Source organism: Ornithorhynchus anatinus, chromosome 17, assembly GCF_004115215.2.
Source record: "Ornithorhynchus anatinus isolate Pmale09 chromosome 17, mOrnAna1.pri.v4, whole genome shotgun sequence".
Taxonomy (NCBI): Eukaryota; Metazoa; Chordata; class Mammalia; order Monotremata; family Ornithorhynchidae; genus Ornithorhynchus; species Ornithorhynchus anatinus.
The window spans coordinates 35228281-35256036 of record NC_041744.1 but is presented as its reverse complement, the minus strand read 5'-3'; the positions used below and the strand labels follow the sequence as shown (position 1 = coordinate 35256036).

The following is a 27756-nucleotide window of genomic DNA, read 5'->3' as shown; positions in this document are numbered from 1 at the left end:
TGGTTTGGGAATTTCAATTGACTCAAGTTGACAGTCAAGGTACCTACCACTTTAATGTATCAATGTTCTTTGGGTAGATTTTGATTTTTGTCCATTCGCCCTCTGAGATATCAAGAGCAAAGGAAGTAATGAGCATTTCACCATACCTTTTATGCATTTGTGTCCTTTCTTTTTCCTTTTTTATTCTTGCTCTGAGAAGTCGTAAATTCAGTCATATCATTTTCAAGTGGGAAAAAAAAAACTAATACCCTCTTAGTAGCACTTAGGGCTGTAAACCTAGAGCATTTCAAACCTTAATTTGAGCTAAAAGTTTTAAATCGTTCGGGGAACATGTCAAGGCATGGATCATTAACAGCCTGTGGTTTAAAACTCCTGTTTCAGGGGTGCTAACAATAGATGTTCAATACCTTTCCTGATTAAGCACTCACCGACTTGGTGGAGCAGTGAGAATAACTGTAATATTAGAAGGACTAAATTGTCATTAATCTTTTTAGACCAAAGGGAAGTCTTCAAAATCAGTTGCAGGTTATGAAGTTTGGGTCTTTTTTAGGAAAATAAGTAACAACTATTGTGAACTAAACTGAGAATCATGGAAAATGTTAACAGTATAAAATGCATTCTTCCTTCCTTCCACAAAAGACTTGAGTCCCTCCTCCTGCATCAGTTCAGATACGTTTAATGAATACTTCTGTACGTACTTTTATTTTATCCAGTCCCAAAGCTGGAAAATGTACTGGAGTCCACATTTCAGAATAGAGTCTCAGGATGTGTGTGTTGATGTGTACATACAACTATATAGATCTATTAATAGATCTATAGAGCTACAGATGAAGATTTGTAAACATGCAACTATAGAGAACAAAGAATTTTGACATTTGGAAAGTACTAGGGAAGCCCTTACATTGTCCTAGAGGAACAGGCAGCGTGGGGAGCTCAGAAATGCAAGAAATTGAGGGACGATATCAAGGAGCAGGGAAGAAAGATTGAGGTGCCCAGAGAAATTCCTTGCCCTAGGCTCCCTCCGCATTGAGCAACACCACAGATCTGGGGGGTGACCGTGATTCCCTATCCTATAATTCCCCCTGTGCCTGGATTTCCTCCCCATTTCTCGGCATTTGTTTCTGGTGCTCCTGGACAGCCACTGGGTGGGCAGCAGAATGGAAGGAAGCAGCAGGAAACGCAACTGGAGCTTGGGATATTGACTGTTCTAGGGAAAGGAGTCATGGCGATAAATATAATTGAAATTAAAATCAATCCCCTGTGGTGGTTTTTTTTAAAAAAAAAAAACAAAACAAAACTCTGACCCTTGTTTCTACCCAGGCCAGCCACTGTGGGTTCTCCTTTGTCCCAGCTGACAATTTTCCCTTTAGGGGAAAGGGGCTTCTCTTTAAGATCCCCCACCTTATTTCTAACATCCTCTGTTGGTTTCTGTGGCTGGTTGTTGCCTCTCATCTGAATAGGTCTAGCCATCATGTGCAGTTCAACCTGGATTTCCCCCTCATCTTCTTTTGAAGTAGGAGACCTAATCCGTAGAACTAACCTATGATGCACGCATACAGGAAAAATTCCATTATTCTGTTTGAAAATTAGATACCGGTTCGGTAAAATTTTAAAAACGCATTTCAAACTGTCTCTCCAAAAAGAAAAAAAAAAACCAAAATTGAAGTCAAGTTCACGCAAAGCACTTTTGCGGTTGCTTATGGTTTCTAGTAATATTTAATGCAAGGCTCCAGGTCATTTCACTCACACACAAGCACTGTCACACACTTAATTCATTCAGTCATATTTATTGAGCATTTACTGTGGGCAAACACTGTACTGAACACTTGGGAGAATACAAAATAACAATAAACAGACACATTCCCTGCCCACAGTAAGCTTACATGCACTCACACACACATGCTGTCTCACACACCCTCTCTCTTACACACCATCTCTCTCTGTCTCTCTCTCACACACACTTGCTTCCTTCCATGGTCCTTGAATCTTTTCCCACCTCGATTCTGCCTGATTTGACCAGGAAGAAATAAGTATTCACTGTGATATTTGTGATTATGTGAGAAAACGGTTGGATCGCCATAGAATATTTGTCTGCTTGGCAAATACCTGTCAAAAGCATCACTGGGATACTGCATATTTTATTCAGAAATGACCACTGCACCTTAATGAATCTTGCCCTTCCAACGGCTACTGGTATCCATTCCACTAAGCTAAGAAAGCATCAGCTTTTTGCCTGGACCAAATCTACTGTTATGCAAAAATTGATTCTCATGAAAACCAAACAAAATGGACCGGAAAAGAGAAGATAATTTTACTAAATTTCTTTTAAAACCTCCACCTTCCTTCCTTTTAAGACCTGTGCCTTATTTCCTCTCAGACTGCCCTGATTTCTCTGAAGCGTAAGCCCCACAGGTCCCTGTTTCTTTGCATGCCTGGTTTTGCTGATGCCAGATCACTTGCTGATAAGTGAGATCACTGATGTGAGAGCTTGTGGGAAATGATTAATTAAAGAAATAAATTCATTAAGTTAATTTAAAGAATAATTAAACCAAATTATTAATGTGGTCATCTTTTGTGGGGAAACAATCTAAAAGCCCTTCTATTGTTTTTCATTGAAGGTGTATTTTTGGGGGGGGGTGGGGAGGGTAGAAAAGGGGGACAGGGTTGTGGGACTATGAGTCCCACATGGGACAGGGATTGCATCCAAACTGATAACCTTGAATCTACCCCAGTGCTTGGCGTAGAGTAAGTGCATAACCAGTGCCACCGTTATTATTATCCCTAAGAGGAAGAAGCACGCCCTTGATTTTTTTTAATGGCATTTTAATTATTCTGTAAGGATAGAAAAGGGAGAGTGGAACTTGGATATAGGATATTTCTTTTCACCTACCTTTGCATTCACTGCTATCCTCTAAGAAGGTGTTTTAGAAGACTCAGTTTGAGATCTCCAAAGGCACTGGCGATAGGTAACGTGGAAATACACAAGATACCTTTGCTAGAGTTAATGATTCTGCGGTGCGAATGAAATGTCCCTCATAAATGTATTCATGAGGATTCACACTTGTAGTTGAATCCTGCCCTATCAGTGTTGGTGAGAGCTGTCCCTTGGGTTAGGTTGCCAGAACTTTATTGTCATTATGAGATTGTTTTCAATAGGTACCATGATATCCTTCCACCCACAAAAGAAAGTCTTTCATTTTAGACTTATTCTAACCTCGGAGATCTGGACATGGGCTTGAGGCGACACCACTCCACAGCCTGTCTTTCAGTAAAGCTAATCCACTACTGAATGGTTTATTAGTCTTCCTTGCTCTTTTGTAGCAGTCTTTGTTTATAAGCCACCCAGGAGGATTTAGGTTTGCACTGAAAGATTTTCAGTTTCTTTTCCCCCTACATTTCTGTCTGAATCATGTAGGTTGCTGGTCTTGAGACATCTTAAACATTCAGTCTCATACGTCTGATTATTTTGCAGAGGATAGTTTATTTCCATTTGGAGGAAAGGATTCAATTGTAGAAAAAATAGAGAGTGAAAATGATGGTTCCTTTGTACTATGAACCAAAAATGGAGCCAATGTGGGCCTATTAAAATGCTCGGCCGTGGTACAGGCAGTGCGTGAGGGGTTTATCCCCCCTTGCAAATGCCGGAATGAATGAGTCTTCCCCAGAGAGGCTTTAATTCCACAGTCTCCATCTTCCATGGCCTTCCTGGTTCTTGGTTTCAGGAATAACTAATTCTTAGGTATCATTCTAAACCACCCTCTATATATTTGCTTCAGATTTTAGTGCCTGCACAAGACCTTTCAATTGGGATCCTGGAAAATAAAATGAGGAGTGTGGTCTCTGATCTCAACATTGTCTTGGGACTGCCCTTTTTGTAGTCTGCTAATGCAGCTACCAACTCTGTTATATTGTACTCTCTCAAGCACTTAGTACAGTGCTCTGCACATAGTCAGCGCTCAGTAAATATGACTGATGGATTGATTCTGGAAAATCTAAATGATCTCTTTTACGCTCTGCTTTTAGGACATGTGAGAATGGTCAGTGTCTAACAAATGGAACACACGGTACCTCTTCTGAGATGAAGAAATCAAACCTCCCGGAGTTAGGTATATATACAAAAGGTGAGTACCCGGCAGTCTTTCACGCGACAGTCTTCGCTTGAAGAAGCAAATGGCAAAATGAAGTTCTGAAAAAATTTATGCATCTTCTCTTCCTGTAGGAGATGCGTTTGATTCTGCTACTGTTTCAGTGCCATTACCTCCAGCAAGACCGATAACCCGGGACAATCCAAAGCACGGCCCTGCACTCAACAGGACACCCTCTGATTATGATCTACTAGTGCCCCCTCTAGGTGATTTGATAATAATAATAATAATAATTGTGGTATTTGTTAAGCACTTACTGTGTGCCAGGCACTGTACTAAGCTCTGGGCTAAATGCAAGAAAATTGGGTTGGACGAATCCCTGTCCCACGTGGGGCTCACAGTCTCAATCCCCATTTTACAGATGAGGTAACTTAGGCACAGAGAAGTGAAGTGACTTGCCCAAGGCCACGCAGCAGACAAGTGGCGGAGCCGCGATTAGAACCCATGACCTCTGATTCCTAGTCCTGTGCTCTATCCACTAGACCTTGCTGCCTCTTTCCTCTACTAGTACGCAATTAACATTGTTGAGTTAACGAGGTTTGGCACCATTTAAGTCACTGTTTATGTTACACCGATGTTCACTCCGGGTGACTGATCCTGCCAGCCTGTCTGAAAAATAATAGTAGCTGTGGTGTTTGTTAAGCGCTTAGTTAACAAGTTTTTGCACCATTTAAGTACCTTTGGTCATCCGGAGCAAGAGTGTTACGTGGATGTTCATTCCCGGTGACTGATCTTGCCAGCCAGTCTGGAGAACAATAATAACTGTGATATTTGTCAAACGCTTACTATGTGCCGAGGACTGTAAGAATTGCTTGGCTGATTCAAGATAATCAGGCCCCATAGTGGGGTTAACAGTTAACAATTAAAGTAGGAGAGAGAGAACAGCTATTAATCCCCGTTTTGCTAATGCGGGAACTGAAGCACAAAGAAGTGAATCAACTTGCCCAAAGTCAAAGAGCAGGCAAGCGGTGGAGTTGGGATTAGAACCCGGGTCCTCCGACTCTGAGGCCCAGGCCCATGCTTCTTCCACCAGGCCACGCTGCTTATCATCATTTTGGCTGAGTAGGCAAGAGGGGAAATTTTTAGGTCCTGAGTCAAGCACCAACCTCATCGGGCATCTCCTGTTCTGTGCTCGTGACTGGCTACGTTCCCAATTTGCCTAGTTTCTGCCAGATGTCACTCGGTACTCTCCCTTCCGTTCCACATTGTGGGATTGCAAAATACCCCTCTGAAGAATATCGGGGCCAGGGGAGTGAGGGGGAGGTTAGACAGCGGGCTGGTAGTTGGAGATGATTCCAGCCTCAGTATTCACCAGCTTTAAATCAGTGTTGCCAGCTGCAAGCGTGCTGTGTTATCATTTTAATCCCTGTAGATTAAAGGTGCAGACTCCCTATCTCCTTTTCCCTCCTCCTCCTCCTTTTCCCCTTTTTCTCTCCTGTTTGTTCTTTCCTTCCTTTCACCTGTTTTTCCCTCTTCTCCCCTACTAAGTGCTTAGAACAGTGCTCTGCACACAGTAGGCATTCAGTAAATACTACTGATTTATTCATCTTTTTCTTTTCCTTTCTCCCCTCTTTTTTCCCTTACCTTTTCCTAAGTCACCTTGGACACCTTGTCTCGAAATCGACCCCACACTCAAAATGAAAAGTGGCATCCTTCTCTGTTTATACTCTCTCGCTCTTGCTTTCTCTCTCTCATACACACACACACCCATCTTGTGCATCTATACCATGGAGGTTGTGTTCTTTCAAAACCTTGCGATAAGGAAAAACTTGTGATTTGTTTCTCACCATGTTTGTTGCAGGTCAAGTGCAAGAGCTGTCTCTTCCTACCCTGCAAAAGAATGTTTCCTAACTGTGTCATTGTGCTCTAGCCAAAACTTGTAGTGAAAAATACACATTCTGGCAGAAATAAGTATGTAGGTCTCTACTTATGCTTCTGAAGAAAAATCTTGTATAGCTGTTTTTCGTAATACAGCATTTTAGAATCTTATGCCATTCATTCTGCCTCGAGTAGTCACCGTATTTGTCCGATGCCTCTCCAAATGTGATGTTTGAAAAAAGCTAAGCCAGTCAGTTAATCTTCAGCAAGGACAAAAATACAAATATTAGCCCCAAGTCTCAAAAAGGAGGGCTTCTTCTGAACTAGAAGTTCCTTATACTAAGAGATTACTATGTAAATAGGAATAGGTTAAGGCTCCAAGCTGCTGTGGAATACAGCTGATAAATATAGGGCCTTTGGCTTTCAATCGGTGTGGAGTCAGTAGTTTTTGTCACAGTTTAATGTTTGTGGCTATATAATGAACTTTTTTTGATTTTCAGTAACCTTAAAAACTGATGCATTGAAAAGCAAGGCCATTTATTGCATGTCTTTATTCATATGTCTATATATTCTGGGTGTGGGTATGTACCTAATTAGAACAGATATAGAGAAGGCTTGTAAAGATATAGACCCCTATAGTCACACAAACCCTAAGGTTTCCACAACAATTAGAAATAGGAATCAAACCTCCAGCTCACCTCTAGGGTCCGTGAATGGCCGTAAAAAAAAATCGAAGTAGCAATAGAAAATTCACCGTAGCTTTTTTTTTTGCTATCGTGTTCTTTGTGAAATTTTTGCTCACAACCCGGAATTTTCTCTCAATTTAGGTGACGATGCCTTCGACAGTCTACCACCCTCCCTTCCTCCTCCACCTCCTCCTGCCCGCCATAGTCTCACTGAACACACAAAGCCTGTTGGGTCAGGGAGCCGACCCTCCTCAGGGCAGGACATATTCCTTCCTCCTTCAGGTAAGACGGGAGACCCATATAGCTCCATTTTTCGATCGAGGTGAAAAGTTGCTCAGAGCTGATGCTTAGAATCACCCGGCAATTCACTGTCTCTCATTATCCGAACCTCTGAGGAAAGGGTTTAAGAAAAACAAGGCTGTAAATAATGGAGGGAAGACCGCAGATTGTCTAAACTTTTCCACTGTTTGTGGAGTATTGGGAATCACTTAGGTGGATGCTTCTTGCTGACTCGGGCCTTTTCGTAATTGGATCCCTGCTCAAAAAGCCAAGTTTTTCATTTCAGAAAAATGCCAGAAGGCTGTATCCTGTATTTGCGTTGGCTTCAACCTACCCCACTGAATTGCTGTACTCAACAGCTCTGTATGGCTTTTTAAGTAGAATCGAAGAAAAGAAGTTCTCCATAATAAGATCGTCCATGTCGCACATAGGCTTGCGAAAGAAAGTCCACAGCTTGATACAGTGTGAACGCTAATGAGAGTTGCAGTTTGAGTTCTGGACTTTTAAGATTAAACTTGATAAAACAAGACACGGCTATTTTTTAAACCACTTGCGTGCGCTAAAGAATTGACCAGGGAATATCATGATTGGTTAGGTTGGTTTTTCCTAGAGCAGATGTTAGAGAAATAAGGCTTGTAAAGATTTTTATGACTAAAGTTCTTCTACTTATCTGAAAGGAATAATTTACAATGAAATTTTCCTCGCCTTTATTCCCTCTCAATTTGCTAATTGGGAAAGCCTAAATAATGTTGTGAAAAGAGCGATCAGGCAGCTTATGTGGTAATGTTTAGCTCACATTGACTCACTGGCTCAACGGCCACCTCACTGGTCCCTGTTCTTGTCATATCCCAACCCGACTACTGCATCAGCCTCCTCGCTGACCTCTCTCTGCCTCTCCAGTTCCTCCCCTCCTCTGTTCATACATTATTCTGCAGCCCGGATAGTTTTTCTAAAATATTCTGCGACCGTTTCACCCTTCTCAGAAATCCCCATGGTCGCCCATCCCTCTCCATATCAAGTAGAAACTCCTGACCTTTGGCTTGAAGTCATTCTGTCAGTACTCCCTGCTGTGTACCCACTCTCTTCTCCCTTCACATCCCAGCTTACACTCTTCATCCCTATCCGAATGACCCATTCGTGCCTCGTCTCGCCTGTCCTGCCGCCGGCCAGTTGCCCCTACCGTCTCCCCTGCTTAGAATGTGTCTCTCCCTCTCTCCCTTCACACCTTCTCTCCCCATTTGCAAAGGCCTGTGGACTTCACAACTCCTCCGAGAGGCCTTCTCCAATTAATTTCCCATCTCTCCACCCCCTATCTTCCCCAGCATTCACTTCAGCATTTCGCATCACCTATTTGGGCACTCACACTTCCCCACAGCATTTACAGATTTTTACGCTCTCCTTCCTTCCCCTTAACTGTAATTTATTTCTCTCCTCACTAGATTGTAAGCTCCTTGAGGGCCAGCTACTAACTCGATTGTACTCTTCCATGAGTTTATTACAGCGCTGTGCACACAGTAGGTGTTCCATAAATACTTCTGATTGACTGCTTGTTAGAAATGACGCTGGACAGGTCAGCAGCTCTTCTGATTAAAAGGATTACTGTGGTGCTCTGAAAAGCAAGACAGCCCTGGATTTTAAAATCAGCATAAAATCTGGTGTTTCAGATGGAAAGAGTCAGAGCAGACTCACAGTTTTAAAGTGGCGTGATTTGTGTCCAACCTCCATATTTTTTAAATGAAAGAACATGAATGAAATTAGCCCTCTTAAAATGTTAGAAACTTGGCCCGCGGCAATTGAACCTTTTGTATCAGAGTAGGGAAGTGGAAAGAAGTTGGGAGAGCGAGATATTGCTGAGAGGATAGTCTGACAATCTGTAATGCCAGGATTCCGCGAGTTTTGCTTTAGCAGAGCCTTAGAGAATTGCCTAGCTAATGGTTTCAGCAGACATTTTTGAGTGAACTCCATCTAAATACCAGGAAGTCCTAGATGTTGAACACAACCTATTGGAAGTTGCAAATCTTGTGTTTCCAGATTACTTTCCCTTGGCTGAATTCATCTCATTTTGTCAGCCATTCATTCAGTAGTATTTATTGAGCTCTGACTGTGCAGAGCACTGTACTAATCACTTGGGAGGGTATACTATAGCAGTATAACACATTCCCCCTGCCCACATTGAGCTTACATTCTAGAGGGGGAGCACATTTTGCTCTAACTCTGCCATATAAACTGTGGGTTGTTTTTTATTTTCATTTTTAACCTTGTGTTGTCCTAAAGTATATACCAAAGTGTGATGTTAAATGACAAAGGGTTACCTATCTTAGCACATTCGTTCAAGTAGGGGGACAGGCGCCTTTGGGCCTTATTTTCTTCCAGAAAGGTGGATTTGAAAATGGGATTTTTTTTTTTTTCAAAAAGGATAAATTTAAAAGTGCTTCTGCCTTTCAAAAGTTTCAGATTAATGTAGTAACTGAAATTTTTTAAAGATTACTAGGACTCGATTTATACTGCTGATATTGCTGTTTGCTTTTGACTCTGTTTTAATAGAATTCAATATGACAACAAATTATATTTTCACAAAAATCGGATTCATCATGAATTCCTCCAGAGTAGTTCCATCCAGTAGCTGATTTAGCAAGTCCAAGTCACATCCACATGCTTGTGAATGAAGCCCCGAATTGAATTATAAAACCAAAAAGGAAGGACAAATAAATGTTATCGCCAATTTACGGGGGTTTTTGTGGTGTCTGGTGACTTGTAAGTAAAGCATTTTAATGGAGCATTGCATTATGGGTGTGCAGTGAACAGTGGGAAATCAGACAAGGATCTTTTCTAGTGTCGAATTGTTCCTTCCTCGGTACCCTGAGGGACTTAAAAGAAATGAGGGGATGGGTGTGAAGAAAGACTACCTGAAAGAACTGAGGAATAAACAGAACCCGCTATTTTAAAAAACAATCTGTTGATGATGACACAAGACCTGAAGCTTTGGAAAAATTTTGGCAGGTTATCAGCTACATGACCAGTAGTTATTCACTCTGATAATAAGAGTAAATAAAGATGGTGGCAAATGTTAAGCAGGACACCCTCCCTGTCCTACATAGGGGACACAGTCTTAAAAGGAGGCAGAATCCCCATTTTGCAATTGGGGAAACCGAAGCACAGAAAAGTTAAGTGACTTACCCAAGGTCACACAGCAGGCAGGTGACAGATCCGGGATTAGTACCCAGGTCCTCTGACTCCCAGACCCGTGCTCTTTTCATTAGGCCACGTTGCTCTGTAGCTTTCACGTGAGTGTTCCAAAAACCTTGGCAGAAGTTAATTTAGTCCTTCAACAATTTCTCTTCAGCCATGGGCTTCCCTGCAGGGAGGACACTTGGTCATCAGGGCTTTCCCATCTTCTTCCCTCCCCACTATCCTAGACCAGGAAGAAGTGGAATGAAGAAGTTACAATATAGAATGTTTGGGCAGTGGAGGAAATAGATTTCCTGCTTTCTCACTGTTTTGGGGGACTGTAGAGGAAATCTGTTGCCTCCTTACAGTTTTGGGGCTACTGTGTAGATTTGCATCTCCTCAACCTGCAGAGCTGTGGCTGCCGAGTTCCCATGGCTGTTGCCGATGCTGAGTGGTTTCCATGAGCCTTGGCTAACCTGGGAAGGGGCAGGCATCCTGCAACTATTTTCCTCTTATCATTTCCCAATTGGTCAGAGGTGCCACATCTGTAATTTATTTATCTGTATTGCCGTCTGTCTCCCCTCCTCTAGACTGTAAGCACATTGTGAGCCTGGGATTTGTCTGTTCATTGTTGTACGGTACTCTCTCTAGTCCTTAGTGCGTAGTAAGCGCTCAGTAAATGCGACCGAATGAACATGCAGGCATGCGAAGGTCGTCAATCTTCATCGCATTGTATTCCTATAGACCGCACTTGTCGGTATTACTGATTTTTGTCCTTTCCCCAACGCGATCTCAAAGAGTTGAATTCATGTTAGAAGTTTGATCTTCTGATGTGCAACTGCCCCGCTACATAGTAAAGTAAATAGGTAATGAGGTTGGCCTTTGTATTTTTTTGATAGTATTTGTTGAGCGCTGTGTGCCAGGCACTGTACTAACACTAAGATAGATAAAAGAAAAACAAGTTGGTCACAGTCCCTGTCCCACATAGGGCTCTCATTCGTAATCTCCATTTTATAACTGAGGTAACCGGGGAAAGGAGAAGTTTGTGACTTCCTTTCCCGAGGTCTCACAGCAAACAAGTGGAGAGGCCGGGATTAGAATCCAGGTCCTTCTGACTCCCGGGCCTGTGCTCTATCCATGCTCTATCGTGCTGCTTCACACACTTATTAAAGTCAAGATCAGTTATCTTCCTAATTGCTCCCGGTTCATTTTAAACAAAGCCATTGAAGTCACAAACTGGGTTGGGGGTCAGACTGGGTTGGGGGTCAGATAATATTCTCTAGAGCAGAGAAATTCGGAGTAGATTTAGATATTGGCTCAGCTCCTGCCTTACCTTACGTCAAAAATTATGGCTAATGTAAGTAAATTGGGGGTTTGCCTTTTAAATAATACCAATCCAACCTTATTTGACTTTCAAACTCAAGGTTAATAAAAGGCTAAAATGGTAAATTATCATCGTGTACTCTTCCTTGACAATCACTATCCCTTATTTCAATTATTTTCAAAGCCTAACAGTAATAATTACTACTTCAGTAATGCTTTCCCATACCATGGAGCCTTAGTTGAACATCAATTACAATTTTAATATTTTTAAACCCTTTCAGGGTTCTGGGGGCATTGGAAAGGAGGGGTACTCCAAATTGTTGCAAGCTTCTAACTGACATGTTCCTCCCAGCCTGGCTAGATCAGAGAAAGTTGTTTGCATTTATTTGCAACTGAAACACTGTACTTTTCTTTTCTTTTTTTCCTAAGATCACTTTTTTGATTCAGCAAGTGGCTTAGTTCCTTTGCCTCCTGCTCGAAGATTAGCAGGTGAAAATGTCAAAGCGAACCGGACATCTCAAGAGTATGATCAGCTCCCTTCAGCTTCTGGTAAGTTTCTGTGTTTGATTGTAAAAGCTGTAGCCCCTGAGAGAGTAGATTGTTTTCCTTTTACAGAATCCATTGAAGAGGTTGTTTACAGAAGAGGAACTGTGAGGAAAAAGCTTCCAATTAATCAGTGAACCCGTAGTATTTATTGAGCACTGACTGAGTGAGTTCTAAGCACCAAAAGCTTGGAAGAACACAACGATAGCAGCACAATGCCCCACCAAGGAACTTTAGATTCAGTGGAATTCTAATTCTATTTCCTGGGATTTGTTTGGCTCCACGCCGATAAGCATGAAGAATAACACTAATTGAAAGAGTTTCCCCCCCTGAAGTGCACCTCTCATTTAATCAGTCAATCAATCAATTGTATTTATTGAGTGCTTACTCAATAAATACACTGTACTAAGTGCTTGGGAGAGGATACCAAAACAGAGTTGGTAGCTGTGTGCCCTGCCCAAAACGAATTTGCAGTCTAGAGGGGGAGACATTCGAATAAATAAATTACAGATATGTACATAAGTGCTATGGGGCTGAGGGGGAGGTGAGTAGAGACATAAGCGTGCAAGGTATTCATTGAGTGTCTGCTATATTACATTAAATTACTGTTATTACAGTGCTTAGAACAGTGTACTGCACACCGTAAGTGTTCAGTAAATACTGGTTGAATGACTTGAGAAGCAGCGTAGCTTAATGGAGTCAGAAGGGCATGGGTTCTAATCCCATCTCTGCCACGTGCCTGCAGGGTGACCTTGGGCAAGTCACTTCACTGGGCCTGTTACCCCATCTGTAAAATGGGGATTAAGACTGTGAGCCCCCTGTGGGACAGGGGCACTGTGTCCAACCTGATTAACATATCTGTCCTAGTGCGTAGAACAGTGCTTGGCACATAGTGAGTGCTTAACAAGTACCATTATTACAGTACGGGAGAGTTGGTCGAAATGCTCGCGTATTCACTCGCTCGTTGAAGCAGATTGGGAACCGTAGATTTATGAATCATGCAGATGTGGTATAGTCCTGTGGAAAATACCGCTCGGCAAGCAGGAGTGAAACGTAGCCGATTTGGGAGTGTATTATTGTTTCCCCAATCACTAAACACCTTCCAGCTGAACTCACAGAATCGCCTACCACCATGGCCTTTGAGATTCTGGGGGCGGGTGGCGGGGGCAGAAGGGGAAACACGCCTACAGTACCCAGTTAGAAGCCAGAGAAGTTGCATTTCGCTGAATTGATGGTTTAAAAGATCCGCAGCGACATTAGGAACATCTGTCTTCTGAGAGCTAAAACCAGATCGCTGCCGCAGAGATTGAAAGCCGAAATGATAAAGTGTCGTTCTTTGGAAATGGCCAGGTGCGTTCCTTTCGGTGGAAATATAAGAGACTAGATGAAGTCGTGATCTACGATGTAGCCCATGAAACAGATCACACGGCAGGTAACGTTAGCTGACGGTTGCCCGGCACTTTTCCGACCGCTGTTGTGAAGAAGCCTCAAATCGGTGACACAGAAGCGGTTCTTGGACCCTAGCTAAATGAGGAAGATGATTTTGGTTGCACTAGGCAAGCAGCGTGGCCTAGTGGATAGCGCACGGGCCTGGGAATCTAAAGGTCTTGGGTTCTAATCCCAGCTCTGCCTCCTGTCTGCTGCGTGACCTTGGGCAAGTCATTTAATTTCTCTGTGCCTCAGTTCCCTCCTCTGTAAAATGGGGATTAACAATGCGAGCCTTGTGGGACAGGGCCTGTTTCCGACTATCTTGTATCAACCCCAGCGTTTAGAACAGTGCCTGGCACATAGTAACCGCTTAACAAGTACCATGGGGAAATAAACCAGAACAAAACACTGTTCTAAGCGCTGGGGTAGATACAAGTTAATCAGGTTGGACACAGTCCCTGTCCTTCTTGGCGCTCACGGTCTAAGTAGGAGGGAGTAGGATTTAGTCCCCATTTTAAAGATGAGGTAACTAAAGCACAGAGACAGTAAGTGATTTGCCCAAAGTCACACAGCAGACACCTGCCAGAACTGGGATTAGAACCCAAATCCTCTTGCTGCTCCCGGGCCCGTCCTCTTTCCTCTAGGTCACGGTTCTTCTCTAGAGTACATATCTCTATCTGTGTGCATTTATCAGTGGAGAACATTTGTAATAATTCTTCTTAGTAAAAGTTGTTTCACGTTAATTAAAAATATATTCCGGGGGTCTTAAAATTCCTGCCTGACCCTTCTCGCTGTGACCTTTCAGGGTCCAGCAGGAATAATGGCCTAGGAAAACATGTGCCATCATCTGCTCACATTTGGAAATGTACCTGGGTGAACAAATCCAGTCTGGAGCATTTGATTTAGTCCAGGAGACGCCCCATATTGGATTTCTCCAGGTTGTAGCAGAGCTGGAAGCTGCAATTTTCCAATTTTTCACCCTGCCGCCTCTTGGTGTCTGAGACATTGGAAATCCTCTCCCAGTGTCTCTCTCCCCTGCCTCCAAAAAAAAAAAAAAAAGTCCAATAAAGTACGAAAAGACATAGCCAGATTTCAGCCTTAGAAATCTCTGGAGAGCACATCTATATGCAAACCACAGATGACCGGTAATAGTCCGGTGGAAAAACACAGCTTGACTCCAGAGTAGTTCTTTCCATCTGAAACACTGGGATAAGCTGTGACTATGCCTTAGGGATTCTAATAGCTCTTATTTGCTGAGACGAATGTGTTTTGCTTCTCTCCTTTTGGAAATGACAAGACGAGAATTTCAGTATTGTCGGCCTACCTTTCGAATCTAATTTCTTCTTTTTTATAGGTCCTAAATAAACCATAATGACTTCTATTTAGGTAGAACAGTTCTTTCTGTGGAATAATTATTTCTAAAGGATTCAAAAGGTTGGATTTTTTTTTAAGCAAAACACTTCATAATCTTTTTCCCTAGTTCTATGTTTAAAGATTTCTGGGCAAACAACTCTCACTGAACAGTGAAAGATATTTTTCCAGGGACCAACTATTCAAACATTTCTTAACAGGAAAAACTTCCTGTAATAGAAAGGGAAAACTTTTGAACGTTCCAGGGAGACTTAAAAGCGTAATCGATCTCGAGGGAAAACTGTAAAGGCAGGAATCTTGAGAGCATTTTACTCCTTTTCTATGCATATGAACACATTCACTTACCGCAGCTTGAATTTTTTATGTTTATGTTGTTGCTGTTCCCTTTCATTTTATTTAGACAGTGTGTAACACACCATAGTTTCCAACTTTAACTGGAAATTGCAAAGATAATTTACTGTAACTATAATCCGAGTGGCTTTGGCTCGTAAATAATTAACCAGTCCATATTTAGTGAGCACTATCTGTCTAGTGAGCACTGTTTTCAAGGCTTGGGTGAACTGTAACCTCCGCTTGTCTAGACAAGTGAGAGGCAGAAAACATTCTACCTTCAAGGTCTCCCCCGCTAGATCGTAAATTCCGTGACGGCAAGATCAGCTCTACTGTACCAACTCTGTTATCAGTTGTTTTTATTGAGTATTTATCATGTGCAGAGCGCTGTACTAAGCGTTTGGAAGAGTACAGTATAGCAGTAAACAGACACATCCCCTTCCCATAATGAGCTTACTGTCTAGAGGGACTGTTGGATTGCCCTCTCCCTTGTGCTTAATTCAGTGCTGGGCACACAGTAAGTGCTCAATAAATACCATTGATCAAGTGGTTGATTTAGCAGGAGGACTTGTCCTTGAGTTCTGTCGGCCAAATAGTTGCGATGATTTACACTGGGCTATCTACCCACTGATTGATTGAGCAGGAAGACCTCTGCTTGACTCCTATTGGCAATAGTTGTGACGGTTTACGCCGTGCTGTCCACGCTCTCTTGTCTAATATCCTCATGCCCAGAAACTTATATTGCAACGCAGCTGGTAGGGAGAACGGGTGTAGTCTGTAGAGTAAAAAAAAAAAAAAGGAGGAGCGTGGAATAAATAAGTGAATTAATAGATCGGGTACCTATTTCAAAGCACATATGAGTACTAATAAAGTTGTGTGCAGATACAGGAAAATACCTTCACTGGTGTATTTCTTCATCATCTAACTTAGAACACATATTTTTCTGAATTTGGCAAATATCAAAATAAACTACACTGCCGCAGAAAGGGAGTACAGGAAAAAAAGGATCCAATTCTAATGTTTTTTTGTCTCCGCTAGTAAGGTAGTATTTCTTTTTCTTTAGGCTGCATCTGAAATGGACTGATCCCTCTCTCAGACAGATTCCTTTTTGGGAACCACCCCTCCTACCTAGGAAGTATTTAATAAATATCACGCACTGCTTTCTATTTCAAGATTTTTTGAATACACGGTTCCTCAAAGTGCTAGAAAATATGTGTTACTGTTAGTAACTTGCCGACGTTATTCTGCTACTCTGCACAGTAAATATTATCTATTGGTTGACGCAAAACATAGTTTTACACAAACATTGTACTCTGGTCTATTCCTCATTGCTCTTCCCTAGCATGTTTATATCTAGTTTCAAACTCTGCCCCTACTGCACACAGACCCTTCCCAACACTGCCACTTTTTTTCCCATCTTGCATTTTTTTATCATATTTATTAAGCGCTTACTCTGTGCCAGGCACTGTTCGAACCGCTGAGGTAGATACAAGGTAATAAGGTTGGACGCAGTCCCTGTCCCACTTAGGGTTCATAGTCTTAATCCCCATTTAACAGATGAGGGAACTGAGACACGGAGAAGCCAAGTGACTTGTCTAAGGTAACACCTCAGATTTTTTTCTTCCCGGCTCTTCCCCCTGCCCTTTTCCTATCGGGTCCAGTGGGAGGAAAAGAGACGTATGGCTCTTATCAAGGAGCTTCGGTTCAGTCCTTGCCCTCCCAGCGATTTTCACTTGGAGCCATCTCCACACCAATCGCAAGACTCGGGGTCAGAATCTCACGTGTCAACCTCTAGGATTTTTACAGGAAGGGAATTAAATCGCTGAATCCGTGGTGAATCCGTGAGTCCTCATTAAAGTTTCTGGAAGTGCATGGGAGGAATTGGATCCTCTCTTTCTTTCTTGGTAAACTCCAAGGGGGCAAAAGCCCATGTGTTCTGCTTTCCTCATAACTCCTGAAAGCGTCTAGTAAATCGCCTTGTCGGTTTAATAGTCCTGTTTAGCCTATGAGTAAAGCACATCAATTTACCCTGACCACATCCTAGTGAGAAGGGTGTTACCTCTGTTTTATCTCTGTTTTAGGGGAAGCAGCATGGCCTAGTGGGTAGATCAAGGGCCTGGGAGTCAGAAGCACCTAGGTTTTAGTCTGCCGTGTGACCTTGGGCAAGTCACTTCACTTCTCTGTACTGCAGTTACCTCAACAGTAAAATGGAGATTGACTGTGAGCTCCATGCGTCCAATCTGATTAGCTTGTACCTACCTCAGTGCCCAAAACAGTGCTTGACACATAGTAAGCGCTTAACAAATGCCATCGTTATTTTATAGGTGACAGAAATGAGGTCGGTGACAGAGTTGGATGTAAATCCAGATTTCCATTCCCTCTCTAACATGGCTTGCCTTTTAAAATTGTAAATAAATGTTACAGCTCAATATGCCCACTTCATTAACCTAATTTATCAAACCCTTCCTGTCCATTTGTTCACGAGTCAAGCTGTCTTTCTTGGGTTTCGATCCTACACTAAGCCAGAAGCGTTTGGGGTCGGAGCTGCCAGCTGCGTGGTGAAAAGCCAGGATTTCTAATTGGATTATTTGAATATAAAATTAAAAAAATACTCTGTTGAATATTCGGTAAATACTGTGAGGCGATTGATACGGCAGAAACGGCGAGAAATTACCCGATTAAATGTCAGTATCTTTACAAGCAGATGGAGATGCAGCTTATTCTCTGTATGATTTCAAAGCACAGGATGTAATGTGTGATACAGATACATTTCTAAGCACTTGTGAAGATATTGAAGGAGATGTTGGGACTGGGGTTGGTTTTTTTTTTGGTTTTTCTTTTAGAAAAGAAAATTGAATTTTAGGCAATATAGGGCAGAGGATTAAACTTTTGTGCGAGTGTATATAAGAATCTGATTTGAGATGGAAAATATATCTGTTGGAAATAATCTTCACTTTGATCCCCCAAAAAGGAAGAATTTTAGTTTTAGTAAATGATATGTTTGCTTGGTTTTTGTTGGGCCCCAAAATATTGTCGTTTCAAGTACATTTTTGTGAGCAAATACTTCATGTTAGAGGATCAGCCAAAATTTCGTAAATTCATTTGCATTCTAGTTTGTTGGTGATTTTGCTTGATTTATCTTCCTCATATTTTTTTCATTGGGAGCTAAATTAACCTAAGACATGCTCATTATTTAATACTACATAGAAATAATGTCTGCGGAAGAAGTTTTATTGGCAAAATCCGAGGAGTTTTTCTAACATAATATTAATCATAACGTTCCCACGGAGTGGAACGGAGTTCCCATTTTCCTGAGGGAATTGAATGCACTCTCTCTCTTAAAAGAAAGACCAGAGGAGAAACTGGAAACCACACCCAGCAACCCTGACAAACAAGTTCTCTGGGGTCTATCTCCCTCTCTCACTACAGTGGTCAAGATTCAGTTAGTACTCAGTGTTCAATACTCGAGAAGCAGCATAGCCCAGTGGATTGAACAGGGGCCTGGCAGTCAGAAAGACCTGGGTTCTAATTCTGGCTCTGCCACATGTCTGCTGTGTGACCTCGGGCAAGTCACTTCACTTCTCTGAGCCTCAGTTCCCTCACCCATAAAATGGAGATTAAGACTGTGAGCCCCTTGTGGGACAGGAGCTACATCCGACCCGATCAGCTTGTATCTACCCCAGTGCTTGGTACAGTGCCTGGCACATAGCAAGCACTAAACAAATACCTTAAAGAATTTAGCAAACTATAGACTATACAAAGTGTTAGATGTGTGTTCTGAAGCTGGTTTACATCTTACAGCAAAGTTGGACACCCTTACAACTTTATAAACTTCACTTGATGCCCCACTTCCATCAGTCTCGCTCAGTCAGAAACCATAATTACCTCCGATTTATGTTTCCCAGTGCTCTGTTTATCCATGCAGATATCAGAGTTCAGTGATGGCATTTTGCTCTGTGTTGCAAATGTTACTCTGTGATCGCATGTAGGTTTTTCTTTGTAGGTGGATATATACTATAGGATTTTTTTCCAGCTCATTGTTCGTCCATAGTGATAGGCTCTGCAAACTGATTCAGAAAAATGATTTCTCGTATATGTGCCTCAAACTCAGTCATCAGTAAATTAAGTGGCAGTTTCTAGATGACTGTCACAAAAACCTTTGACGTGACTCATAGCCCATTGTGTTTGAAGGGCCATTGGAGCATAGAAAAAGCCCCAAAGTTGAAAGGCTAAAGTCATTTAACTCCAACTTTTGAAGACGTGACTACGCTAGTCTAAGTTTACAGAACTATAAGGAACCTGGATCTGATGGCAGTTTTTGAAGATATTCGTTCCTTCAGCATGCAGTCATATTTGTTGAGTGATTACTGTGTGCAGAGCACTGTTCTAAGCGCAGATATCACCAAGAAAGTGGAAATCTAATCCTCAGGTGTCTACCATGAGCTGGAAATCTGAAGAAATGTTACAGAATTCAAACGTGCCCCCAAAATTGTCCTGTTCCAGAAGAATGAGGGGAGAGCTGACTGGAAACAAATGGGACAATCCATATCCTTGCCAGAATCCTTCCAGACAGGCAACTGAAAAATATGTCCAACTAGATGCATCATGAGCAATTACGATGTGTGCTGCGTTAGAGAATCAGGAATGGTGCAGGAAGCAACTCTGAGATTTTGGTAATGTTTCCCAGACACAGTTGACAGATTATGGTTCCGGCAACTGCTAAGCAAATCGGATTGCCCTGAGGAGATCAACTAAATTTATTAGGCTGTTCCACAGTGATCTCAATTGGTCGAGTAAAAGTATCTAACCGGTTCCTTCCCCAGCACCATCTGGAAACTTCTAGCTCACCGGGTTACAAGCATCAAACATTTTTGAGGGATTCTATAGACACTATAAAGACACACACATTTCAGCTTTTGATGTTTCCCCTTCTTATCACTTTGGCAGTAAATCAGTTGACAGGTAGGGATTATAAAAGAGAACTTCTTGGTTAAGAACAAATCTTACTCAATTGGCTTTTTCCTTTCAGGTACAGCTAGTGGGCTCCTTACCTCATTGCAGTCTCAAAGCAGGGCCGATATAAACGACCAAGCCCTAAAAATATCAGAGCAGTTTATAGAAAATGATTAGAAGCGTGAAGTACCCAATTCATTGTCCACATCTGTGTGGCATAATGAGATTGCTTAATAGAAAAATAATTGGGACTTCAAAATAAGCAAAGCAGTGCAAATGGTTAGCAAGTTTGCCAAAATGCAGTCCTTGATGATCACTCAATTCAGATAGATGTAGTAGAAAAGACTTTAAAAATGACCTGAAATTAATTCTTAAAAAAGTATATATAACTAATTGTTACCTAGATCGTAGAGAAAAATGAAACGTGTCTTGAGTAGAAGATCAGTGTCTTTCGGTTCAGAATGAATTCAGATATTTCCATTAGGTTTTATTTTATTTTTTACAATCTGTCTCTTTTTCACATACATTACCTTAACCTTTTTTCTATTATGAATAGAATTGTACTGTTTATGGCCAGTTAATTTCCTGTGGAATTAAACCCCCCCCAACATTTCTGGCTCGCCAATAAAAAGAAAAAAAAAATCAAGAACTCATTTTAAAGGAGTCCATTTTCAGGGAACTGTATAAAGTAGGAGGGCTGGGGAATTAGCAAAGGCCTAAGGAAAGTAAGCAGTGACAATATCATTATTTTCCTGATGTGGTCTAGTGGAAAGAGTATGGGACTGGGAGTCAGAGGACCTGCGTTCTAATCCCGGCTCTACCGGTTGCCTGCCATGTGACCTTGGGCAAATCACTTTACTTCTCCACGCCTCAGTGACCTCATCCGTAAAATGGGGATTCAGTCCTTCTCCCTCCTTCTTAAGCTATGAACTCCACCTGGAAAACAAGGACTGTGTCCAACCTGATTAGCCTGGCCACAACACTTAGAACAGTGGACAAGTCACTCATCTTCTCTGTGCCTCAGTTATCTCATCTGTAAAATGGGGATTGAGACTGTGAGCCCCACGTGGGACAAGGACTGTCCCCAACTTGATTACCTCGTATCTTCCCCTGCGCTTAGAACAGTGCTTGGCACATAGTAGGCGCTTAACAAATGATAATGATAATGATAATAGTATTGCTTCTCATGTCATTAATTCAGTCGTATGTATTGAGGCTTACTGTGAGCAGCTCTCTGAACTAAGAGATGGGGAGAGCACATTATAACAATAAACACACGGCACTCGATAAATACAATTGAACAAACACATTCCCTGCCTAAATGAGCTTAAAATCTAGAGGAGGAGACCGACTTTCATATAATGTGCCATGATTATTATTTTATTACAAATTAAATGGCATTCTATTTTAAAAACAAACCCTAGAAATTTGGCAACCAAAGACTGCTGCTTGGATTCATAGGAGATAGTGATGAAAGTGCGATCTGAGGTCATCTAGTTTCCTCCCCAGAGGTCAGTGCTAAATTGTTGTCGGTAATTAATGACCTCTCTCTTAGTAACATCACTTGCTACTCAGAGTCATCACTGTGATTTCATTCCTTTAGGAAACTGTTATCAAGAGACAGCCCCGGAACCTAAATGCCTTGTCTTCACTCTGAACATTTCTGCCGCATTAGACGTTTCCTATTTCGAAACCGCTTGCTAGTTTCGGCGTCAGTGAGGATAAGGGGTTTGGGCAAAACACCGAGTTTACTTCCAACCTGACCTCTTGATTTACCGTAGATTAGAAGAGTCTCTCATTTGAAGCATGTCTCGTAGCATTAACTTGAAACCAGATGGTGAGAAGCAGCGTGGCTTAGTGGACAGAGCACGGGCCTGGGGGGCAGAAAGACTCTAATTCTGGGTTCTAATTCCGGCTCTGCCACTTGTCTTCCGTGTGACCTTCGGCAAGTTACTTCACTTCTAAGTATTTTTTTTTTTTTGGTTTACATTAATGTCTGTCTCACCCTCTAGACTGTAAGCTTATTATGGACCCGGAATGTGTCTGTTATACTCTCTCAAGTGCTTAGTTCAGTGCTCTGTTGTAAGCGTCTGTATGTACAATTGACCGCCTGATTCAGTTACCTCATCTGTAAAATGGGGATTAAGACTGTAAGCCTGATGTGGGGGACACAGACTGTGTCCAACCTTGTATCCACCTCAGCGCTTAAAACAATGGCTGGCACGTGGTGCTTAAGAAATACCATTAAAAAAGGATGCAGAAGCATTGTAAAGTGTATTCCCCAGAGCGGTTCTGCAGTGTTAGGGCCTGGGTAAGGTGACGTATTGGGATTTTGCTTTTTGGCTCCATTTTCCATGTGTCCTTTGATCATGGGGTTTGCCTCTATGTGCTACCCTAGGGAGGGAACATTACCAGAGGAAAATAAGCCAAAGTTGATTCTCTAATCGGAAAAGATAGCCAGGGTATGATGCCGAACTGAGTGCAAGCCTTTTGTTGAGAGACAGTTGATGTTCTACTTATTTTTTTCCTTCCCATCACATATATCTTGCTGAGTTGTGGACTTATCATATGAATGACTGATTGTGAGCAAGGCCCTCAACCTCTTTGTGCCTAAGCGTTGTCGGATGTAAAATCAGGATCACAGAACCCTGCTCTTGACTACCTTATATGGAGTGTTGGGCAGTGTTTGAGTATTGGTAAATATTTTGCCCAGAGGGGGAGATGTTGTTTTTGGAACGAACTATCGCTGTAAATATGGCAAATGTTCTTTTTCTGTTTCGTTTCCTAATGTTTTTTTTCCATTCTTTCTAAACAGACGTACAAGCACCAGCCCGACCCCCTAAACCAGTCCCGCGCAAGATTGCACCTGAAATTCACCACAGGAAAGCCTTCGGCCCTGAGTCTGCCTTGGAAAATGTCGATGCAAAGATTGCAAAACTTATGGGAGAGGGCTATTCCTTTGAAGAAGTGAAGAGAGCTTTGGAAATAGCTCAGAATAATGTTGATGTGGCCCGTAGCATTTTAAGAGAGTTTGCCTTCCCTCCCCCTGTCTCTCCACGTCTAAATCTATAGCAGCTTGGACTGTGACAGATGAGGAATTTCAGGAGTTTGGATGAGGGAGCAGAATGAGAGCTGGAATCCTGAAAAGAAGACTCCTTCCTCTCTCTCTCTCTCTCTCTCTCTCTCTCTGCCTCTCTCTCTCTGCCTCTCTCTCTTTCTCTCTCTCTCTTCCTCTTCCTCTCCTTTTCCATTATTAGAAGAGAACCTGGCTTCAGCAGCTTTTCCAACAAAGGGAGCTGCTGTTTTAAGATGTAAATGGGCTGTGGCTTATGTATTTTTGCTAGCCATACTTTTAAATCAGGGTTGAACTGACAAAAAAATAATTTAAAGAAGTTTACTTCCCACGAACTTTGAATCTGTGAAATGCTCTTTCCTTGTTTACAAGTTGGCAAGTTACAGTTTTCTAGTCGTTACCTGTACCATGTTTTCTGCTCACGATGCTTTGCGGAGCAGTCAGGTCTGCTCTGAGCATTTTCGTCAGTTAAATCCTCCGGTTTGATTATGATGTTTTCCCTCGTGCCCTTCATTTCCATTTCTCCCTTTTACGAGATGCTTTAAAGTTGTTGTGGTTTTTTTTTTATTTCAACTTATCAAGCAAATGCAAAAAAAAAAAAATAGATGTGGCCTTCACTACTGAGAGTCTTTTATTCTGAGATACCATTACTGTTGAGAGAGAGGAAAAAAATTCCGAATGTATAATGCATTATTTTGTCAGAACTGCCTTTTCCAAGGAATTTTGTCGGTGATGTAGGGTAGCCTGTCTGTTTACCTTGGGCCCGGTGGCTGTGAATCTTCCCTGTCTTCACCCATGCAATCATGTACATTGGCACGGCCCTGCACCATCATAGAGGTTGTTAGATAACCTGAGCTGTGGATAGTGGAAAAAAAATCCCCAGTGTATATGATAATACTGCACTAAAGTTACATAACTAGGTCACCAGCTATCTATGCCTGCATATCCTTTGGGCATGCTAAAGAGCGGGGCCCATCTCACTGAATTATTTCAATAATGTTCAGGTCAAGTAATGGTCCTACCTTTTGCAAAGCAGAGTACAGTTCATTTCCGGTTTGAGGGATGATATTGTGGTTCATAACAACTCCAGGACCTGGTTCTTATTGATGGGGAAACTTTAAATCTTTGGTTCGCTGTTAAGTGCTAATGCTACTGTGTGGCAATATATTTTGCTGAGTTCTTAGTCATTTCCTCCCTGTGCCCAAATTAGAGTCAGTATTTAATCCTAGACTCATTCATTGTCTCTTCTTATTAGAGGAAAGCACCTAAAATATCCTTGCCTTAGAATGAAATGGTGGTTCTTTGAAAACCGTGTAGCAATTTTTAAAGCACAATGGACACAGGCTGATCCCAGTCTTAATTCATTGTTGTTGGGGGTTTTTTTTATTCCATTTATTTTTCTGATTTTTCATCTGCGAGATTCTCATTGAATGACAAACCCAAAACTTTTTTGGGTCTCTCACTTTGTAGCAAGTCAGAAAATGATGACCGTGATCATAATTGGCTAAGAATTTAGTTGAGGAATCCTCCTTTTTAAAATAGGTGACCCAAAGAGGAATTTGGAAGCCGTATTTATGTTGTATCTGTGCGTGTGTTTTTTATTTTTCCTCAAGTTCTGCAGGTAGCCTGGATAATAAAAGAAAGACTACTTAATGAACTTGACTTCAGTGAGAAATGTGCCTAATAATGTTCAAAAAGTTCATGCTAAAGATATGACAGCAAATTCAGAGACAAAGTAGATCGAGTTAAAATCAGACAGTTCACTGGGACAACGTTTGCTTGAATCAAAATCTGTTGTTGGAAAAAGCTCATTTCATTTTAAAATGTATTTTTCAAAGGAGCGCACACCCATTTTAGAGCCTTTCAGGCTTCCATGACACAAGATGTTAAGAGATCTTTGAATGTTGGGCCGTGAGTTTTCAATTCTGTTGTCAGTAGGTGATTTTGAGTTGATTTTTTTCTCTGAGAGAGAATTTGAACCTTGCCTTAGATGTTCCTCTAGTCAGTATCTATATGAAACTTTAAAATTCAGTTTCACTCTGTGGTCTTGATTTCGGTATTTAAATTTTCATTGCCATGTGGGCAGGATGCGTGATTTCCAACCTTGTTTTTTTTTTTATTTGGTTGCTCCTTGGCTCTTTGTCATGTGGGTATCATTGGAGTTATAAACTTCAGATCATACATGTTATTAAGTTAAAAGTTGCAACTTCACTTAAATTCCTTAATCTATTCCAAGTGCCAGCAAAAGAATAATGATAAAATAATGGCTTACCACCCAAAAAACCTGCAGATTTATATACCAGAATTTCCTGTAAGGCTTCAAACAGCTCTGAGAGAGGACTTAACATTTCTAAATTTGAACAGGAATTTTCAATCAATGAACACTATCCATTATCTACTCAAGACAATAGTATCATGTTCAGCAACTCTTTAATTTCAAAGTCTCCTCTGCATTATGCTCACTCGCTAACATTAATTTTCATAACTGAATACATTTTTGAAATGTCTTTGAACCCCAGGAAATAGGTTGGAGACTAAATCATTTCAATCACTAATAAAATAGGAGAGGTAATTGGAGCCAGTTTAATTAGAAATAAAGCAAAAAGTTGTCTCTTCCATAGGATTTAATGACTTGGGAGGAATCTGTTGAGTAAGCTACCCATTTGTCACAAAATGTTGAGGAGTTCTGTTCTAGCAAAATCTGATGGGAACAAAAACTCGCCGTGTCATATTCATTTTGGATGTGCTGTTATGACAGATGACCCCAACTGTTTTACCGTGCCCCATGTCACGTTTGCAGCCAGGCAGAAATGCACTGTTGGACAACTGTTCCCTATGTGTTCTACCCAAAATGTCTAGTGAAGAAATGGGGTCTGTTAGAACGGATTGTATTCTAAACCTTTGCTGTTCTGTAAAAGCAGAAAAATGATTTCCAGTTGGAGAATGTGTTTTCATGCAATTCCAGAAGGTCTGAATTCCTGTGAAATATCAAAAATCTGATTCAGAATCGTTTACTTTAATCAATGCCCATATGATAAGAAAGGGAAACTGTTGGAGACTTGATGTCCGATCCTCTAGGTTTCCGTGGTGGAGTGCCCTTTCCACAGTGGCTTTCAAGACATTTCTGACATTTTCCTGTCCCTCCCCTTTTGTGTTGATGAATGTTTTGATCTGGAAGCGAAGAGGAGCGTTGCTGATGTACAAAAAAAATCAGGGTATCTCCCATACAAATAGTCTTAATTGAATCCCGGTTACACAGTTCACTGTGTCTGTATTTAACATTCCAAGAACACATCTTTCAAAGGTTTCTTCATAATGTGAACTTTGTTTTTGTTGTTTTGTACCTGAAGCATTTCATATATGGTTGTTGGGTTTGTGTGTGGGGTTTTAGTTTTTTGTTTTGGTTTTTTGTTTTGTTTTTTCCCCCTCAGAAATTTCAACTTGAAGCTTTACTTTGCACTGAGTTAACTTTTTAATTTGTGTTTTGAGATTTACAGATTTGGAAGCAAACAGTCTATTTTAAACAAATTCATGTACTGCCTCACCTGGAAATTAGAGCTTCTAGGAAAAATTTCCTAAAAAAGACTGAAAGAGTTCATTTTGAAGGGTTTTCTTCCAAATAACTATTTTATCGGGGAAAAAAAAAGCCTTTTTTAAACTTGTCTAACATGTGGCAAACATAGTTATGTGTTCAATTAATTTATATTTTATTCAACATTCTTTTTCAATTCTGGTTATTATGTAACCTCAAGTACTTTATCTGTTCTTGTAAGGTATTTTATAAAATGAATGTTAACAGAACACAGAGTCAGTTCTTGATTTTTGAAATGGTAAAACTTTTGGGTACACAAACCGTTACTACCACTTGAGCGGTTCAATTACGAGACCTGAGCCGGTGGATTTGTCTTTAAATGGGTGACAGTTGAAATGATATTGAAATGACTGTGATGGAATTATGTCCAAGTTGTGAAGGGGCCTAATAGTATTCTAATAGCTAGATCTTGTGGATAGACTACCAGGGAACTAAGAATTCTGGTTCTTAATCACAACTCTATCCCTCTATCTTTAGGTGCGTCATTTCTACGTCTTGACTCCTCTGTGGTTCTGCTTGTATATGGGAATTACTGTGATTTCCCCCTTCTGGTTTATCCTGAGAGGGAGAATTATGATGCTGCCCTTGGATGCTGGGCTCCTTCCTCTCAGCACGATATGGTTGAAGTACCAGTAAGAGGCTGAGGTTGTGTAGTCATTGTAGAATATGGGAAAACACTCCTCATTTCTCCTGCATCTCACTTCTCCTTATGCAGTGCTCCAAATTACCCTCTTCTGGGTGCCTAGAGCAAAGATGGTCATGCAGACTTGGATTGAGTACCCTTGATGACAGTCTAGATGAACCGGATCTGAGATCCAGGGTTAGTTTATATATATCTATATATCTATATATAGATATATAGATATATATAAATATTAAGTGAAGTTAAGACACTTCACCTCTCCTTTCTCTTCCACGTTGGGTGTACGTGGCAAGTTGGAGAACAAGGCATACAAAGCAGTAAAAATCTTCAATTATATTAAGCAAAAGAGGATAACCAAGAAAAATACGTCTCGTCTCTCTCGTGTCCTTCTCCTCGACTAGATG

At 41.3% G+C, this 27756-nt stretch overlaps 1 protein-coding gene across 3 annotated transcripts in view; it reads left to right on the top strand.

Moving 5' to 3' along the window:
• Positions 1–26918, top strand: part of CBLB (Cbl proto-oncogene B) — a 206214-nt gene extending 179296 nt beyond the window's left edge. For all 3 annotated transcript variants that reach the window (XM_029082023.2, XM_029082024.2, XM_029082022.2), the window contains 5 exons: positions 4024–4121; positions 4220–4351; positions 6791–6931; positions 11849–11968; positions 22860–26918. In XM_029082023.2, the coding sequence (XP_028937856.1) occupies positions 4024–4121; positions 4220–4351; positions 6791–6931; positions 11849–11968; positions 22860–23116 (748 nt within the window). In that variant the 3' untranslated portion in view covers positions 23117–26918. The remainder of the gene's footprint in view (positions 1–4023; positions 4122–4219; positions 4352–6790; positions 6932–11848; positions 11969–22859) is intronic.
• The last annotated feature ends 838 nt before the right edge of the window (positions 26919–27756 follow it).